The 21,143-nt window shown below is 43.0% G+C and overlaps 1 protein-coding gene across 1 annotated transcript in view; it reads left to right on the plus strand.

Annotated features, from left to right (window-relative positions):
* Positions 1 to 446: 446 nt before the first annotated feature.
* The window catches only part of SGCG (sarcoglycan gamma), a 352,842-nt gene continuing 332,145 nt past the window's right edge, over positions 447 to 21,143 (plus strand). The window contains exon 1 of the mRNA XM_069759118.1: positions 447 to 839. Within this exon, the coding sequence (XP_069615219.1) occupies positions 792 to 839 (48 nt within the window). The 5' untranslated portion in view covers positions 447 to 791. The remainder of the gene's footprint in view (positions 840 to 21,143) is intronic.

The raw sequence follows: 21,143 nt of genomic DNA on the forward strand, positions 1-21,143 counted from the left end.
ACACTCAGTCGCACGCACAGTCAGTCGCAGGCACTCAGTCACAGGCACACTCAGTCGCACGCAGTCAGTCGCAGGCACACTCAGTCACAGGCACACTCAGTCGCACGCACAGTCAGTCGCACGCACACTCAGTCACAGGCACACTCAGTCGCACGCACAGTCAGTCGCAGGCACTCAGTCACAGGCACACTCAGTCGCACGCACAGTCAGTCGCACGCACACTCAGTCACAGGCACACTCAGTCGCACGCACAGTCAGTCGCACGCACACTCAGTCACAGGCACACTCAGTCGCACGCACAGTCAGTCACAGGCACACTCCCGGCAGAGCTGTGGCAGGGGGGTTACCCTCGGTGAATCCCCTCCAGATGTTGTCGCCAACTGCCAGTCACGTGATGTGCGGGCACTCAGCCCTCTGCTGGAGGAGGAGGAGGATACAGGTGTCCGGGCGTGCGCCGTGTGCCAGCCTCCAGAGCCTCCACCGCCGCCGCACTCCTGTCCTGGCTCAGAACCGCCGCTTACAGCTGAGAGGAACGGAACCGGCTGGAGGAGGGCAGCGCCTGACACCCGGGCAGCACCTGACACCCGGGCAGCGCCTGACACCCGGGCAGCACATGGCACCCTGACACCCGGGCAGCACATGGCACCCTGACACCCGGGCAGCACAGGGCACCCTGACACCCGGGCAGCACATGGCACCCTGACACCCGGGCAGCACATGACACCCGGGCAGCACAGGGCTGGGAAAAGTTGCCTGGATGAAGCCCCGTCAGCCCCGGCATTCCTCTGGGGATGAGTCTACAGTCCGACACCATCTCCTTGTCAGGACCCGGGCACCAGGTGAGGGGCGCAGAGCCCGGAACACCCGGCACCGGCCGCGCACACCCGCCCAGCCTTACTGGGTTATTAGTGCATTATTATCTAGCATTAGGATTAATATTTATTATGTGTAATTGTTACTGTTATTATTGGTAACAGATGTGGAATTATAATATTGTTATTACTATTATTATTTCTATTGCTATTATCATCAGTACTATTATTTTTATTGTTTTTTGATTATTGTTATTATGATTTTCAATATTATTATTACTGCTACTATTATTTGTATTGTTTTTTTTATTGTTATTATTGTTATTATTAGTGTTAGATGTGGAATTATAAGATTGTTATTACTATTATTTCTATTGTTATTATTATCATTACTACAATTATTTTTATTGTTTTTATTATTATTATTATTATTATGATTTTAATATTATTATTACTGCTTTTATTACTTGTATTGTTTTTTTGCTATTATTATTGTTATTATTAATATTAGTTGTGGAATTATAATATTATTATTATTATTATTATTATTGTTATTATTACTATTATTATTATTGCTGTTGTTATTATTATTAGTAGTAGTTGTATAATTATTTATTATTAGATTTATATTTTTTTAATTATTGTTATTCTTACAATTATTTCTTACTCCTCTGGTGATTGGGTCTCCAGTGACTTTTTAGTAGTAAATCTGTCTTTGGCGCTGTGCGGTGGCATCTATGTGCCCACTTGCCACCATGGAAGATGCCAGGTTCCCCCACTGATTGTGAGAGCCTGGGACCTGGCACTGTACATGGCAGCCATGTATCACCTGTGTGTTAGTGCCCTGGCACAGAGAATGGCATATACGTGTGCATGTTGTGTATGTGTTATGTAGTTATTGAGCACATGTCATGTTATAAATGTAATATCATGTTATATATTTTATGACCTGGCACTGAACGTCTTATACTACACCTGTACTACATGGTATATTGTGTATGGGTGCAGACAGTGACTTGGTACTACACATGTTATATCTGTACCATCTGGCTATTGTAACATGGCAGTACACTTGTACTACATGGTATATTGTATATGGGTGCAGACAGTGACTTGGTACTACACATGTTATATCTTTACCACCTGACTATTGTAACATGGCAGTACACCTGTACTACATGGTATATTGTATATGGGTGCAGACAGTGACTTGGCACATGAAGTCTGTTACAACTTACCAGGTGGTACAAATCTATATATATAATTGTCTAAGGGTTTTTCTGTCTGTCTGCCCTGGAAATCCCGCGTCTCTGATTGGTCGAGGCCGCTAGGCCTCGACCAATCAGCGACGGGCACAGCATGGCGACGATGATGTCATAAAGGTTGCCTCGACCAATCAGCGACGGGCACAGTCTGCCGTGAATTCGCCTCGACCAATTAGCAACGGGCACAGTATCGACGTAGATGTCATAATGCTTGCCATGGCGACGATGATGTCATAAAGGTTGCCTCGACCAATCAGCGACGGGCACAGTCTGCCGCGAATTCGCCTCGACCAATCAGCGACGGGCACAGTATCGACGTAGATGTCATAATGGTTGCCATGGCGACGATGATGTCATAAAGGTTGCCTCGACCAATCAGCGACGGGCACAGTCTGCCGCGAATTCGCCTCGACCAATCAGCGACGGGCACAGTATCGACGTAGATGTCATAATGGTTGCCATGGCGACGATGATGTCATAAAGGTTGCCTCGACCAATCAGCGACGGGCACAGTCTGCCGCGAATTCGCCTCGACCAATCAGCGACGGGCACAGTATCGACGTAGATGTCATAATGGTTGCCATGGCGACGATGATGTCATAAAGGTTGCCTCGACCAATCAGCGACGGGCACAGTCTGCCGTGAATTCGCCTCGACCAATCAGCGACGGGCACAGTATCGACGTAGATGTCATAATGGTTGCCATGGTGACGATGATGTCATAAAGGTTGCCTCGACCAATCAGCGACGGGCACAGTCTGCCGCGAATTCTGGAATCATCATTGTCCATATACTACGGGGACATGCATATTCTAGAATACCCCATGCGTTAGAATCATGCCACAATCTAGTATAACAGATTTCTTGTGCCAAGTCACTGCCTGCACCCAGATACAATATACCATATAGTACAGGTGTACTGCCATGTTACAATAGTAAGGTGGTACAGATATATGAGAGTGCAGGCACTACACCTGTACCATCTGGTATATTATGTATGGGTGCAGTAGTGACCTGGCACTATAGTATTGCACCTGTACAGCCTGGCATGATGTGTATTGCTGTCTTGGCACTTTCCTGTTATATCTGTATTACCTTGCACGTTGTGTGTGGGTGCCGGAACTGACTGGGCAATACAGATATCTCGTACGCTTTGGTCCAGGAATATTTGGCCAGTGATGGATCTTCGTGATATCAGGTCCGGATGACGCTATTTTGTATTTAAAATGAAACAACTGAGATGTAGTTGAAGTGAAGACTTTTAGGTTTAATTAAAGGGGTTGTACCAAAATATGCTATAAAATATGTAGGGATTGCCACCTTATACCTGGGTTCTCCCCTTGTCTGAATGGGAGAGCTAAGTGTTTAAATGGTCGGCAATGTAATAACTAGCGGGGCCACGTCCACCCAGTAAAGGGCAGCTCTTCATTAGCAGTTGTCGTTGTCTGGTGGGGCCATCCCATAAGAGTGTATGGTAAAGGTGGTCTTACTGAAACAGCACAAGAAGTCCTGAGGAATGGGGGCCGTCTTTTTCTAACCTATAAGGGGGAGCACAGGTTCATGGAGGACTCATGGCAGCTATAATTTGCATAATTACAAAATGCCCTTATTATTAGGCCAAATTCATATGTTAGTTTTTCATCTCTTATGGAAAAAGACATGCCATTACAATATAAACCTCAGCTATGCAGTGATCGTTGACAGGACTGATCACTCAATACTATTTTACTTTTTACGGACCCCAGAAAAACACCTCGACGCGCGTTTAACCGTTGTCATGTAGTTTTTCTTCTCTTAAAAATTAGGACATTTTTTTTTTTTACCAGTGAACTGTAACTTATTTTCATCCATCTTTGTAAGTTTTTACCATTCATATGGGGGTAAAAAAGCATGACTAAAAGTTACTGAGGGAATGGGTAGACAGCCACACAGGTTATCAGACTTGGGGTTATTCAGTTTGGAAAATATGAAGGCTCAGGGGCAATCTTATTACAATGCACAAATATATGAAGGGACAGCACAGAGATCTGTATAATGATCTGTTTACATCTAGGCTTTCAACAGTGACAGGCGGGCATCCTCTACGTCTAGAAGAAAAATGTTTCATCATCAATCGGATTCAGATTCTTTACTGTATGAGCAGTGAGATTATGGATTCTTTTCTGTACGAGCAGTGAGATTATGGATTCTTTACTGTAAGAGCAGTGAGATTATGGATTCTGTACTATAGTAGTAGTGAGATTATGGATTCTTTACTGTACAAGCAGTGAGATCATGTATTCTTTACTGTAAGAGCAGTGAGATTATGGATTCTTTACTGTAAAAGCATTGAGTTTATAGATTATTTACTGTACGAGCAGTGAGATTATGGAGTCTTTACTATAGTAGCAGCAAGATCATGGATTCTTTACTATAAGAGCAGTGAGATCATGGATTATTTACTATAAGAGCAGTGAGATTATGGATTCTTTACTATAAGAGCAGTAAGTATGGATTCTTTACTATAGTAGCAGTGAGATTATGGATCCTTTACTGTGAGAGCAGTGAGATCATGGATTATTTACTGTAAGAGCAGTGAGATCATGGATTCTTTACTGTATGAGCAGTGAGATTATGGAGTCTTTACTGTATGAACAGTAAAATTATGGATTGTTTACTATAAGAGCAGTGAGATCATGGATTCTTTACTATAAGAGCAGTGAGATTATGGATTCTTTACTATAAGAGCAGTAAGTATGGATTCTTTACTATAATAGCAGTGATATTATGGATCCTTTACTGTAAGAGCAGTGAGATCATGGATTCTTTGCTGTAAGAGCAGTGAGATCATGGTTTTTTTACTGTACAAGCAGTGAGATCATGGATTCTTTACTATAAGAGCAGTGAGATGATGGATTATTTACTATAATAGCAGTGAGATCATGGATTCTTTACTATAATATCAGTGAGATCATGGATTCTTTACTATAATAGCAGTGAGATCATGGATTCTTTACTATAAGAGCAGTGAGATGATGGATTTTTTACTATAATAGCAGTGATATCATGGATTCTTTACTATAATAGCAGTGAGATCATGGATTCTTTACTATAAGAGCAGTGAGATCATGGATTCTTTACTGTAAGAGCAGTGAGATCATGGATTCTTTACTATAATAGCAGTGAGATCATGGATTCTTTACTGTAAGAGCAGTGAGATCATGGATTTTTTACTATAATAGCAGTGATATCATGGATTCTTTACTATAATAGCAGTGAGATCATGGATTCTTTACTATAAGAGCAGTGAGATCATGGATTCTTTACTGTAAGAGCAGTGAGATCATGGATTCTTTACTATAATAGCAGTGAGATCATGGATTCTTTACTGTTAGAGCAGTGAGATCATGGATTATTTACTATAATAGCAGTGAGATCATGGATTCTTTACTATAATAGCAGTGAGATCATGGATTCTTTACTATAATAGCAGTGAGATCATGGATTATTTACTATAAGAGCAGTGAGATCATGGATTCTTTACTATAAGAGCAGTGAGATCATGGATTATTTACTGTAAGAGCAGTGAGATTATATATTTTTTTATAGTAAGAACACTGAGATTATAGAACACTGTCACATGATGTTATAATGGTTGATTCACTAAAATTTTTTATTTTTGTTGTTAAATAATTCTCTATATTGTTGAGTGTATTCTTGTATCTAATAAACACTGTCAACATATTCATGTTTTTGGTCTATGTTCCCTTTATGGTCGCTGTAGGTTTTCTAACATTAATTAGGGGTGTTTATTATCTTTGGGGTTATTGTTTTCTATACTATAGCCTAATATGTTGATCCAGAAAAAGGGAAAAATCATCCCATAAGGAAGATGCCAATTGCCCCATATTAGGGGAAAACCTCCTTCCCGACTACAGATATGGTAATCAGACTAGTTGCCATATCCAAAATCTACTACCCACGACCTGTAATATTATATTTTTTATGGTCGGTTTAGGTTTTATATTAGGCTATAGTGTTATGACCTGGTGGTTAGGAGCACCCGGAATGACCTGATAGTTAAACCTCATACAGGACGAGCTCTGGGATGTGGGAGCTCTGCTGACCGCAAGCCCTAAACCTATCACACACACTAAAAATAGCCGTGGAGCGCTCCTGACCAGACCTAGGCGCCTCGTCACAGCCTAAGAACTATCTAGCCCTAGAGAAAGAAAATAAAGCCTACCTTGCCTCAGAGAAATTCCCCAAAGGTAAAGGAAGCCCCCACATATATTGACTGTGAGTAAAGATGAAAGTCACAAACGCAGAGATGAAACAGGTTTCAGCAAAGGGAGGCCAGACTTACTAAATAGACAGAGGCTAGGAAAGGTAACTTTGCGATCAGCACAAAAACCTACAAAAGACCACGCAGAGTGTGCAAAAAAGACCTCCGCACCGACTCACGGTGCGGAGGGACCACTCTGCATCCCAGAGCTTCCAGCTAGCAAGACAAAATCATGAAAACCAGCTGGGCAAGAAAACAGTGAACAAATAATGACTATCAGGAACTTAGCTTCTGCAGGAGAAGGCAGGTCACCAGAGAGATCCAGGAGCGAACTGAACAAATGCAAAAACATTGACAGCTGGCATGGAGTAACGATCTGAGAGGAGTTAAATAGAGCAGCCAACCAAAGGACAACCCACGTCACCTGTGTAAGGAACCTCAGAAGCAGCATCTTCACTCATAGCCACCAGAGGGAGCCCATAGATAGAACTCGCCGAAGTAGCACTCATGACCACAGGAGGGAGTTCGACAACAGAATTCACAACACTATAGGTTGAACCTGATGGATTTATGTCTACCTTCAACCTTAAAAACTATGCAACTACGCGTCATCTGTATTTGTAGTAGGCAAAGAAAAATCCAGCGCAGAGGATTTTTTAAAACGTCTTGTGAAAACTGTCCAGCACTAGGATGACATCAAGATGCTGACGGCTCTTTCTTGGACCCCTTTACTTGAGTTGTTTTGTGTAGTCTTCATATCAAACCAAACTTTGAGATGTCTCTGATGTTACGCCATTTAAACGGACATCTAAAAAGGGCCATGGACTGTTATGTTTCAGTATCCTGCACATTAAAAGAAACGGTGTACACATATACGTGAAAAACAGACGTGTGAATGAGGCCTATTGGATTGTGTATTGTATCATGTTACATAGGCGGTAACTGTAAAGGTGATACAGTAATATGTAAATGTTTGAGCACCCCTGGTTAAAAATAACTGTTATTGTGAACAAGTTAAACAAGTTGAAGATTACATGACATCTAAATCTCTGAAAGGCCTAAAGTTAGTCAAACAAAAAAATTTAGAATGTCATTTTTTACATTTTACAAATTACAAAAAGGAAAATGGGCCGTAGGAAAAGTTTGGGCACCCTTGGAGATTTGTGTGCGCAGTATAAAAATCCAGCCTCCTCTAACCTTGTGCCAAAACATAGCAGTCATGAGTTGTTCTAAGCAGCTGCCTAGCGCTCTGAAAATGGTGGCTGCCCACAAAGCAGGAGAACATATTAAGAAGGTGGCAAAGCATTTTCAAGTTACCCTTTCTTCAGTTTAAATTTCAGTTAACAGGAACAGTGGAGGTCAAGATAAGGTCTGGAAGACCAAGCAAAATTTCAGTGAGAGCTGCTCGTAGGACTGCTAGAAAGGTATATCAGAACCCATGCAGACTCTAGAGTTGTGGTACATTAATCTACTGTTCAGAGACACATGCACAAATATGGCCTTCATGGAAGTTCAATTTCAGAAGTGTGTAAAAGACCATCTAAACAAGCCTGATGCATTTTGGAATCAAGTCCTCTGGATTGATGGGGTTAAAATATAACTCTTTGGCCACAATGATCAAAGCTATGTGTGGAGAAAAAATAGCACAGAATTTTAGGAAAAGCTTGGGGGTGGATCTGTCATGCTTTTGGGTTGTATGGCAGCCAATGGCACCGGGAACATTTCACGGGTAGAGGGAAGAAAGGATTCAATGAAATTTCAACAAATTCTTGATGCATACATGACACCATCTGTAAAAAAGCTGAAGATGAAAAGAGGATGGCTTCTACAAATCGATAATGATCCTAAACACATGTCAAAATCCATAATAGACGGCCTCAAAAGGCTCAAGCTGAAGGTTTTACAATGGCCCTCACAGTCTCCTGATCTGAACATCCTTGATAATCTGTGGCCAAACCTCAGCATAGCAGAGGATGCAAGACGACCCAGGAATCTCACAGAACTGGAGGAATGGATGAAAATCCCTCAAACAAGAACTGAACGACTCTTGTCTGGCTACAAAAAGCATTTACAAGCTGTGATACTTCAAAAGGGGGTGATACTAGGTACTAACCAGGCAGGGTGCCCAAGCTTTAGCATTGGCCCATTTTCCTTTTTGTAATTTTTAAAATATAAAAGATGAAATATTTTTTCTGGCTAAAATACAAAGGAAATGTGTCATCTTTTACGTTAGGCCTTTTTTTGTAGATAATTTCATCTTCAACTTACTTAACTGTTCACAATAACAGTAATTTTGGCCAGGGGTGCTCAGATTTTTACATTCCACTGTATATGGTCATCACATTGTATATGTTTTAATGCCTCGTAAATAAATGGTGCTGTTCTATCGAGGGATATGTAGGTGGTCTGTGAAATGCTCTCGAGGGCTGCTCATTCGACTTAAGTAAATAAGCTGTAGATAATTCACTTTCTGGTTGATTAATGCCGGTGTCTGAATAATGGAGGTATACAATAGGTTCTAATTTAACGTCTTATTGTTTTTTATCCATGCACCATAAACTTCAGAAAATTGATCATTCAAAATCAATATTAAAGGTGAAAGCATAGGCAGGATAAGATGAATTTACAAGGAAAGTATCTACGGTAAATGGCTGATTATTATGAGCCGTATTTAGCTTGGTAGCTCCTTCTTATTTTTCAGGACTTATGCAGTAATATGTAATGATTTTATTTGATGAGTTGTAGTTCTGTTCATAACCTATAGGTGTCACTATTTTGTATGTTGATTTCACCAAGTCTAAACTATTGAAGGAGGCAGGAGAAATGCCATTACTCATGTATTAATATTTTGCCGACAAAGCGGCCCCTGTACTCTTGAACTTTTAGGACATTATCATTGAGAACAAACCGACTATGTTCGTATTTTCAGGAGCCAGGCTCCTAAGTAAGCACTTTTTTCACCATTGAAATGACTGAAGACATTTAATATAGCAGGATGCCCCTGTCATAATCCTATTACTTACATTTATTTCAGTGCAGAATGACCACAACTTCGTAGGTGCCAGCCTTTAGACCCCCAAAGTAACTATTGTCAATATATATATATATATATATATATATACTGTATACTGGATACGGAAAGTACAGGTCCTTCTCAAAAAATTAGCATATAGTGTTAAATTTAATTATTTACCATAATGTAATGATTACAATTAAACTTTCATATATTATAGATTCATTATCCACCAACTGAAATTTGTCAGGTCTTTTATTGTTTTAATACTGATGATTTTGGCATACAACTCCTGATAACCCAAAAAACCTGTCTCAATAAATTAGCATATCAAGAAAAGGTTCTCTAAACGACCTATTACCCTAATCTTCTGAATCAACTAATTAACTCTAAACACATGCAAAAGATACCTGAGGCTTTTATAAACTCCCTGCCTGGTTCATTACTCAAAACCCCCATCATGGGTAAGACTAGCGACCTGACAGATGTCAAGAAGGCCATCATTGACACCCTCAAGCAAGAGGGTAAGACCCAGAAAGAAATTTCTCAACAAATAGGCTGTTCCCAGAGTGCTGTATCAAGGCACCTCAATGGTAAGTCTGTTGGAAGGAAACAATGTGGCAGAAAACGCTGTACAACGAGAAGAGGAGACCGGACCCTGAGGAAGATTGTGGAGAAGGACCGATTCCAGACCTTGGGGAACCTGAGGAAGCAGTGGACTGAGTCTGGTGTGGAAACATCCAGAGCCACCGTGCACAGGCGTGTGCAGGAAATGGGCTACAGGTGCCGCATTCCCCAGGTAAAGCCACTTTTGAACCATAAACAGCGGCAGAGGCGCCTGACCTGGGCTACAGAGAAGCAGCACTGGACTGTTGCTAAGTGGTCCCAAGTACTTTTTTCTGATGAAAGCAAATTTTGCATGTCATTCGGAAATCAAGGTGCCAGAGTCTGGAGGAAGACTGGGGAGAAGGAAATGCCAAAATGCCTGAAGTCCAGTGTCAAGTACCCACAGTCAGTGATGGTGTGGGGTGCCATGTCAGCTGCTGGTGTTGGTCCACTGTGTTTCATCAAGGGCAGGGTCAATGCAGCTAGCTATCAGGAGATTTTGGAGCACTTCATGCTTCCATCGGCTGAAATGCTTTATGGAGATGAAGATTTCATTTTTCAGCACGACCTGGCACCTGCTCACAGTGCCAAAACCACTGGTAAATGGTTTACTGACCATGGTATTACTGTGCTCAATTGGCCTGCCAACTCTCCTGACCTGAACCCCATAGAGAATCTGTGGGATATTGTGAAGAGAAAGTTGAGAGACGCAAGACCCAACACTCTGGATGAGCTTAAGGCCGCTATTGAAGCATCCTGGGCCTCCATAACATCTCAGCAGTGTCACAGGCTGATTGCCTCCATGCCACGCCGCATTGAAGCAGTCATTTCTGCCAAAGGATTCCCGACCAAGTATTGAGTGCATAACTGAACATTATTATTTGATGGTTTTTTTGTTTGTTATTAAAAAACACTTTTATTTGATTGGATGGGTGAAATATGCTAATTTATTGAGACAGGTTTTTTGGGTTATCAGGAGTTGTATGCCAAAATCATCAGTATTAAAACAATAAAAGACGTGACAAATTTCAGTTGGTGGATAATGAATCTATAATATATGAAAGTTTAATTGTAATCATTACATTATGGTAAATAATGAAATTTAACACTATATGCTAATTTTTTGAGAAGGACCTGTATTCAGACCCCTTTAAATATTTTACTCTTTGTTTCATTGCAGCCATTTGGTAAATTCATAAAAGTTAATTTTTTTTCATGATTATACACTCTGCACCCTATCTTGTCTGAAAAAAATTTAGAAATTTTTGCAAATTTAATATGAAAGAAAAAACTAAATATTTAATGGTCATAAGCATTCAGACCCTTTGCTCAGACACTCATATTTAAGTCACATGCTGTCCATTTCCTTGTGATCCTCCTTGAGATTGTTCTATTCCTTCATTGGAGTCCAGCTGTGTTTATTTAAACTGATAAGATTTGATTTGGAAAGGCGCACACCTGTCTATATAAGACCTCACAGCTCACAGTGCATGTCAGACCAAATGAGAATCATGAGGTCAAAGGAACTGGCCAAGGAGCTCAGAGGCAGAATTGTAGCAAGGCACAGATCTGGCCTAGGTTACAACAGAATTTCTGCAGTACTCAAGGCTCAGTGGCCTCCATAATCCTTAAATGGAAGAAGTTTGGGACCACCAGAAGTCTTCCTAGACCTGGCCGTCCAGCCAAACTGAGCAATCGTTGGAGAGGAGTCTTGGTGAGAGAGGTAAAGAACTCCAAGATCACTGCAGCTGAGCTCCAAAGATGCAGTAGGGAGATGGGAGAAAGTACCACAAAGTGAACTATCACTGCAGCCCTCCACCAGTCAGGTCTTTATGGCAGAGTGGCCTCACGGAAGCCTCTCCTCAGTGCAAGACATATGAAAGCCCGCATAGAATTTGCTAAAAAAAACATGAAGGACTCCCAGACTTTAAGAAATAAGATTCTCTGGTCGGATGAGATGAAGATAGACCTTTTTGGTGATAATTCTAAGTGGTATGTGTGGAGAAATCCAGGCACTGCTCATCACCTGCCCAATACAATCCCAACAGTGAAACATGGTGGTGGCAGCATCATGCTATGGGGGGTGTTTTTCCGCTGCAGGGACAGGACAACTGGTTGTCATTCAAGGAAACATGAATGCAGCCAAGTGCAGAGATATCCTGGATGAAAACCTCCAGAGTGCTCTGGACCTCAGACTTGGCCGAAGATTCACCTTCCAACAAGACAATGACCCTAAGCACACAGCTAAAATAACAAAGGAGTGGCTTCAGAACAACTGTGACCATTTTTGACCGACCCAGCCAGAGCCCTGACCTAAACCCAATTTGCATCACTGGAGAGACCTGAAAATGGCTGTCCACCAACGTTCACCATCCAACCTGACGGAACTGGAGAGGATCTGCCAGGAAGAATGGCAGAGGATCCCCAAATCCAGGGGTGAAAAACTTGTTGCATCATTCCCAAGAAGACTCATGGCTGTACTAGCTCAAAGGGTGCTTCTGCTCAATACTGAGCAAAGGGGCTGAAGACTTATGACCATGTGATATTTCAGTTTTTCTTTTTAAATAAATTTACAAATAATTCTTCAATTTTTCCTTTTTTCAGTCAAGATGGGGTGCAAAGTGTACATTAATGAGAAAAAAATGAACTTTTTTATATTTACCAAATGGCTGCAATAAAACAAAGAGTGAAACATTTAAAGAGGTCTGAATACTTTCCGCACCCACTGTATATACAGCACTGGACCTCTTTCTCGCACATAGATATATTGTAGATAGATATGAGATGGATACATAGATAGATACCATATATAGATAGAGAGATAATACATAGAATAGACAGATATATATGATATTTCCTTATTTTATTCCACCGTGTCCAGTTTAGCTAGTATTACAGTACACACTGTGCAACTCCTGAGAATATTCCTCACACACTGGGTTGACTTTTTATAAGCAAGCCTCTATTTTACATGCAAATGTTTCCTGATTTTTATTCTATTAATATGTTTTAACACAAAGGACTTTTATTGGTTTATTAAGTAGAAAAGTCAGATTGGTGGTCTGTCCCTATGATCCTAGGAGCAGCATCCTTAGATTAAAAAGCCGAAATGTGATCGAACACCAACGGCATTTGCAATAAGGAATGAAAAATGGAAGCTTTACTCATATTTCATAATTGTATAGGCACAGATGTTCCTCCATATTTCTGCAAATGATTTTTATGCTACTGGTTTACATATTCTGTAGTATTTCTATTTCATAGGATTCAATAAAAAAAAAAATCAAACAGTGCTGTTCTGTTAGTGGCCAGTAGGTGGCGACAAAAGATGCCATTACTCCGGTACTGTGGGCATGAGAATGACTCCAGTGTATTTGTAGGATTTTGGAAAATGTGACATGAGTAAAGAAGGCGATGTGCCGAGCGCAGCGTTCAACTCTCTCAGCCTTGTGTCTGTGCTATACAGGAGCGCCAAACTAATGGCAACCCATCGGCATCCCATATTTGGACTGCGGGAGAGCGATGGGCACACCTGAACTGATGTCTTACTGGGATCACACCAATTTAATGCTCTTCTCAAAGATTGACATCTTCATTTAGGAGGATAAACATCTGCGATCAGAGCCTGCTGCTGCTGAATAACGCAGCCGGCACCTGCCCCATGCGGAGTGGACTCTGTTCCTGAGCCTGTGCCGTACATCCGCATTGGCTCAATTACATAATATTTATTTTTACTCACTTACGGTATAAGGCACCATTAATTCCATAGTGCTTTACCAATATCATCACTGTCTCCATCGGGGCTCACCATTTTGATTCCCTATAAGTACGTCTTTGGAGTGTGGGAGGAAACCGGAGAACGCCGAGTAAACCGGAGAACGCAGAGGAAACCCACGCAAACACGGGGAGAACATATAAACTCCTTGCAGATGTTGTCCTTGATAATAGTATATCATGGAGCAGGAAGGGGTTAAGGAACAGATTTTTTGCTTTGCCATTTCAGTAGTGAGATCCTATGTACACACTAGCAAGAGTCCAAGCAATAGAAAATATATATCATATTTTTCAGACTATAAGACGCACTGTTTTCAATCAAATTTGAGAGGAAAATGGTGATGCGTCTTATAGTCCGAATGTGGCTTACCGGGGATGGCGGTGGTAGAGCAAGGTCACAGGAGGCAGGGTTGGAACTGCACGATGGGCGATGCTGCGGGTCCTGGACTGGGAGGAGGGAGTGTCCTAATGGTGTGAAACAGGAGCGGAGTCCACGCTGCCCCCATGGACCTAGCGGTGGGCTTCAGGAAAATGGCGCCGGTCTCACACATACAGTCCTATTTTACTGACGAAAGCCGGTAGATCAATGTGCGCAGCGAGGACTCCACTCCTGCCTTGCACCGCCGGGACACCCCCTCCTCCCAGCTCAGGATCCACAGCATCGCCCCAATCCTGCTGTCAAATGACGTAAATGTGGCCCTGCTTCTGCCTCCTGGGACCCCGCTCTACCGCCGCTGCCCCCCTGGTAAGCTACATTCTGACTGTAAGACATACCAGGGACCCCAGACATGACTGATCCTGATAACAAGTTAAAACATTTTTTTCCTGTATTCCTCTAAACTTGGGGGGCGTCTTATAGTCCGAAAAATACATTGACAGCCAAATGTAACAACAACTAGGGTGCTACCGCTGTAAAGAACCACTAAGAAAAAAAAAAACAGAATAAGATGCATATCTAAAGATACAGGACGATACATTTTATTAAACACCATATAACTCCATGATTAAAAACAATCAATACAAAGACAACCACATAGATATATATAAAACACTGTACAACAATAAAATGCAACAATAATAAATATATAACATGGTGTAAGATCGCTCCAAGATGAAATATATGCAATCAATAACACACCGATATAAGCAAAGAGGCACTAATGGGTCTTAGAGTAAAATAGATAATGATAAATCATACAATGTATTGTTCCCTATTTCTCTGATCACTACTACCCAGAGTCCATGCACCTGTTAGCCCATGATTGCCTTAAAATGTCCAACTGCGGCCTGTGGTGGTGCCTACCTACCCAACCACAGTAGTTGGCACCAAGAATACGGCTTCCTTGATACTAGTTTGCAATAGGAGGACTTGACTGTCAATGGGTCATTTGTGTTAAGAGCTGGGATCATGAGCCTTGCGGCACATTTTTACAAGATTGGAAGGTAGGTAGAGCAGCATCAACAAGAGGCAGTGTTTGCCGCCAGTGAGTGAGTGTGTGCGTGCGTGGTGAGGAGCGAAGGCTTCAAAACCAGACCTGGCCACGTAAAGACACCTGTGAGACTTCAAGTTAAAGTGTAACCGTCGTTTTTTTATTTATTCATAAATCAGTACTACATATGAAAATAAGAAACTTTATAACATACCGTATATATTCATGTATAAGCAAACCCGAATATAAGCCGAGGCACCTAATTTTGCCTCGAAAAACTGGGAAAACTTATTGAGTTGAGTATAAGCCAGGTATGCATTGTCCCCCAATCCTCATCCTTGACTGCATGGCTCCTTATCCCCATCTTGTATGCATGGCTCCTTATCCCCATCCTTGTTTGCATGGCTCCTTATTCCCATCCTTGTATGCATGTCTCCTTATCCCCATCCTTGTATGCATCGCTCCTTATCCCCATCCTTATATGCATGGCTCCTTATCCACATCCTTGTCTGCATAGCTCCTTATCCCCATCCTTGTATGCATGGCTCCTCATCCCTATCCTTGTCTGCATAGCTCCTTATCCCCATCCTTGTATGCATGGCTCCTTATCCCCATCCTTGTATGCATGGCTCCTTATCCCCATCTTTGTCTTCATGGCTCCTTATTCCCATCTTGTATGCATGGCTCCTTATCCCCATCCTTGTCTGCATGGCTCCTTATTCCCATCTTGTCTGCATGGCTCCTTATCCCTATCCTTGTCTGCATGGCTCCTTATTCCCATCTTGTCTGCATGGCTCCTTATACCCATCCTTGTCTGCTTGGCTCCTTATCCCCATCCTTGTCTGCATGGCTCCTTATACCCATCCTTGTCTGCTTGGCTCCTTATTCCCATCTTGTCTGCATGGCTCCTTATACCCATCCTTGTCTGCTTGGCTCCTTATACCCATCCTTGTCTGCTTGGCTCCTTATCCCCATCCTTGTCTGCATGGCTCCTTATTCCCATCCTTGTCTGCATGGCTCCTTATTCCCATCTTGTCTGCATGGCTCCTTATCCCTATCCTTGTCTGCATGGCTCCTTATTCCCATCTTGTCTGCATGGCTCCTTATACCCATCCTTGTCTGCTTGGCTCCTTATCCCCATCCTTGTCTGCATGACTCCTTATTCCCACCCTTGTCTGCATGGTTCCTCATCCCCATCCTTATATGAATGGCCTGTTGTGAATTCTGTGGCAGAGCTCCCTCTTGTGGTCACAAGTGGTACTTCGGCTGATTCTCTCTGTGAGCTTCCATTGGTGGAGGAAAGTGGTACTGCGGCTTCTGAGTTTCCTTCCTCAGGTGTAAGGTGAAGTCGTTAGGTGCTGCTCTATTTAACTCCACCTAGTGCTTTGATCCTGGCCTCCAGTCAATGTTCTAGTATAGGACCTGTCTCTTCCTGGATCGTTCCTGTGGCCTGCTGCTCTGCATAGCTAAGTTATTCTTTGCCATTTGTTTGCTGTTTTTTTCTGTCCAGCTTGTCTATTTGTTTTTTGCTGCTTGCTGGAAGCTCTGGGACGCAGAGGGTGTACCTCCGTGCCGTTAGTTTGGTACGGAGGGTCTTTTTGCCCCCTTTGCGTGGTTTTTGTAGGGTTTTGTGTTGACCGCAAAGTTACCTTTCCTATCCTCGCTCTGTTCAGAAAGTTGGGCCTCGCTTTGCTAAATCTATTTCATCTCTACGTTTGTCTTTTCATCTTAACTCACAGTCATTATATGTGGGGGCTGCCTTTTCCTTTGGGGATATTTCTCTGAGGCAAGGTAGGCTTATTTTCTATCTTCAGGCTAGCTAGTTTCTCAGGCCGTGCCGAGTTGCATAGGGAGCGTTAGGCGCAATCCACGGCTGCCTTTAGTGTGTTGGAGAGGATTAGGGATTGCGGTCAACAGAGTTCCCACGTCTCAGAGCTCGTTCCTGTTTTTGGGGTTATTGCCAGGTCACTGTATGTGCGCTGACCTCTATGCCCATTGTGGTACTGAATTACCTTTCATAACAGTACTGGAGGCCCTAAGTACTAATGATTCTCAATAGAGGGAAAAAAGAAGTTCTGAGACCATTTTTTTTTCTTTGCACTGTGTTTTGCCTTTTTTTTCCCCTAGACATTTGGGTAGTTCAGGACACAGGTGTGGACATGGATATTCAGGGTCTGTGCTCTTCATTGGATAATCTCGTTATAAATGTACAAAAGATTCAAGATTTGGTGGTTCAGAAGCCTATGTTAGAACCAAGAATTCCTATTCCTGATTTGTTTTATGGTGATAGAGCCAAGTTTGTGAATTTCAAAAATAATTGCAAACTGTTTCTGGCCTTGAAACCTCGCTCTTCTGGTGATCCAGTTCAACAAGTGAGAATTGTTATTTCTTTTTTGCGTGGCGATCCTCAGGACTGGGCATTTTCCCTTGCGCCAGGGGATCCTGCATTAAGTAATATTGATGCGTTTTTCCTGGCGCTCGGATTGCTGTACGATGAGCCTAATTCAGTGGATCAGGCAGAGAAGAATTTGCTGGCTCTGTGTCAGGGTCAGGATGAGATAGAGGTATATTGTCAGAAATTTAGAAAGTGGTCTGTACTCACTCAGTGGAATGAAGGTGCGCTCGCGACTATTTTCAGAAGAGGTCTCTCTGAAGCCCTTAAAGATGTCATGGTGGGATTTCCTATGCCTGCTGGTCTGAATGAGTCTATGTCTTTGGCCATTCAGATCGGTCGACGCTTGCGCGAGCGTAAATCTGTGCACCATTTGGCGGTATTACCTGAGCTTAAACCTGAGCCTATGCAGTGCGATAGGACTTTGACCAGAGTTGAACGGCAAGAACACAGACGTCTGAATGGGCTGTGTTTCTACTGTGGTGATTCCACTCATGCTATCTCTGATTGTCCTAAGCGCACTAAGCGGTTCGCTAGGTCTGCCACCATTGGTACGGTACAGTCAAAATTTCTTCTGTCCGTTACCTTGATCTGCTCTTTGTCATCGTATTCTGTCATGGCATTTGTGGACTCAGGCGCTGCTCTGAATTTGATGGACTTGGAGTATGCTAGGCGTTGTGGGTTTTTCTTGGAGCCCTTGCAGTGTCCTATTCCATTGAGAGGAATTGATGCTACGCCTTTGGCCAAGAATAAGCCTCAGTACTGGACCCAGCTGACCATGTGCATGGCTCCTGCACATCAGGAGGTTATTCGCTTTCTGGTGTTGCATAATCTGCATGATGTGGTCGTGTTGGGGTTGCCATGGCTACAAATCCATAATCCAGTATTAGATTGGAAATCCATGTCTGTGTCCAGCTGGGGTTGTCAGGGGGTACATGGTGATGTCCCATTTCTGACTATTTCGTCATCCACCCCTTCTGAGGTTCCTGAGTTCTTGTCTGATTACCGGGATTTATTTGATGAGCCCAAGTCCGATACCCTACCTCCGCATAGGGATTGTGATTGTGCTATCGATTTGATTCCTGGTAGTAAATTCCCAAAAGGTCGACTGTTTAATTTATCTGTGCCTGAGCACGCCGCTATGCGGAGTTATGTGAAGGAGTCTTTGGAGAAGGGGCATATTCGCCCGTCATCGTCGCCATTAGGAGCAGGGTTCTTTTTTGTAGCCAAGAAGGATGGTTCACTGAGACCTTGTATAGATTACCGCCTTCTAAATAAGATCACGGTTAAATTTCAGTACCCTTTGCCATTATTATCTGATTTGTTTGCTCGCATTAAGGGGACTAGTTGGTTCACCAAGATAGATCTTCGTGGTGCGTATACTCTTGTGCGTATTAAGCGAGGCGATGAGTGGAAAACTGCATTTAATACGCCCGAGGGCCATTTTGAGTATCTAGTAATGCCATTTGGACTTGCCAATGCTCCATCAGTGTTTCAGTCCTTTATGCATGACATCTTCCGAGAGTACCTGGATAAATTCCTGATTGTGTACTTAGATGACATTTTGATCTTCTCGGATGATTGGGAGTCTCATGTGAAGCAGGTCAGAACAGTGTTTCAGGTCCTGCGTGCTAATTCTTTGTTTGTGAAGGGATCAAAGTGTCTCTTTGGTGTCCAGAAGGTTTCATTTTTGGGGTTCATCTTTTCCCCTTCTACTATTGAGATGGACCCTGTTAAGGTCCAAGCCATCCATAATTGGACTCAGCCGACATCTCTGAAAAGTCTGCAAAAGTTCCTGGGCTTTGCTAATTTTTATCGTCGCTTCATCTGCAATTTTTCTAGTATTGCTAAACCATTGACCGATTTGACCAAGAAAGGTGCTGATGTGGTCAATTGGTCTTCTGCTGCTGTGGAAGCTTTTCAAGAGTTGAAGCGTCGTTTTTCTTCTGCCCCTGTGTTGTGTCAACCAGATGTTTCGCTTCCGTTCCAGGTCGAGGTTGATGCTTCTGAGATTGGAGCAGGGGCTGTTTTGTCGCAGAGAAGTTCTGATTGCTCGGTGATGAAACCATGCGCCTTCTTTTCCAGGAAGTTTTCGCCTGCTGAGCGAAATTATGATTTGGGCAATCGAGAGTTGCTGGCCATGAAGTGGGCATTCGAGGAGTGGCGTCATTGGCTTGAAGGAGCTAAGCATCGCGTGGTGGTCTTGACTGATCATAAGAACTTGACTTATCTCGAGTCCGCCAAGCGGTTGAATCCTAGACAAGCTCGTTGGTCGTTGTTTTTTGCCCGTTTTGACTTTGTGATTTCATATCTTCCGGGCTCTAAAAATGTGAAGGCGGATGCTCTGTCTAGGAGTTTTGTGCCCGACTCTCCGGGTGTATCTGAGCCGGCGGGTATCCTCAAAGAGGGAGTAATTGTGTCTGCCATCTCCCCTGATTTGCGGCGGGTGCTGCAAAAATTTCAGGCTGATAAACCTGATCGTTGCCCAGCGAAGAAACTGTTTATCCCTGATAGGTGGACGAATAAAGTTATCTCTGAGGTTCATTGTTCGGTGTTGGCTGGTCATCCTGGAATCTTTGGTACCAGAGAGTTAGTGGCTAGATCCTTTTGGTGGCCATCTCTGTCGCGGGATGTGCGTACTTTTGTGCAGTCCTGTGGGATTTGTGCTCGGGCTAAGCCCTGCTGTTCTCGTGCCAGTGGGTTGCTTTTGCCCTTGCCGGTCCCGAAGAGACCTTGGACACATATCTCTATGGATTTTATTTCAGATCTTCCCGTCTCTCAAAAGATGTCAGTCATTTGGGTGGTCTGTGATCGCTTCTCTAAGATGGTCCATTTGGTACCCTTGTCTAAATTGCCTTCCTCCTCTGATTTGGTGCCATTGTTTTTCCAGCATGTGGTTCGTTTACATGGCATTCCAGAGAATATCGTTTCTGACAGAGGTTACCAGTTTGTTTCGAGGTTTTGGCGAGCCTTTTGTTGTAGGATGGGCATTGACTTGTCTTTTTCCTCGGCTTTCCATCCTCAGACTAATGGCCAGACCGAACGAACCAATCAGACCTTGGAAACATATCTGAGATGCTTTGTTTCTGCTGATCAGGATGACTGGGTGTCCTTTTTGCCTTTGGCTGAGTTCGCCCTTAATAATCGGGCCAGCTCGGCTACCTTGGTTTCACCGTTTTTCTGCAACTCTGGGTTCCATCCTCGTTTCTCTTCAGGGCAGGTTGAGTCTTCGGACTGTCCTGGTGTGGATACTGTGGTGGACAGGTTGCAGCAGATTTGGACTCATGTAGTGGACAATTTGACCTTGTCCCAGGAGAAGGCTCAACGTTTCGCTAATCGCAGACGCTGTGTGGGTCCCCGACTTCGGGTTGGGGACTTGGTTTGGTTATCTTCTCGTCATATTCCTATGAAGGTTTCCTCTCCTAAGTTTAAACCTCGTTTTATTGGTCCGTATAGGATTTCTGAGGTTCTTAATCCTGTGTCTTTTCGTCTGACCCTTCCAGATTCTTTTTCCATACATGACGTATTCCATAGGTCATTGTTGCGGAGATACGTGGCACCCGTGGTTCCATCTGTTGATCCTCCTG

The sequence above is a fragment of the Ranitomeya imitator genome, chromosome 3, assembly GCF_032444005.1.
Source record: "Ranitomeya imitator isolate aRanImi1 chromosome 3, aRanImi1.pri, whole genome shotgun sequence".
NCBI lineage: Eukaryota > Metazoa > Chordata > Amphibia > Anura > Dendrobatidae > Ranitomeya > Ranitomeya imitator.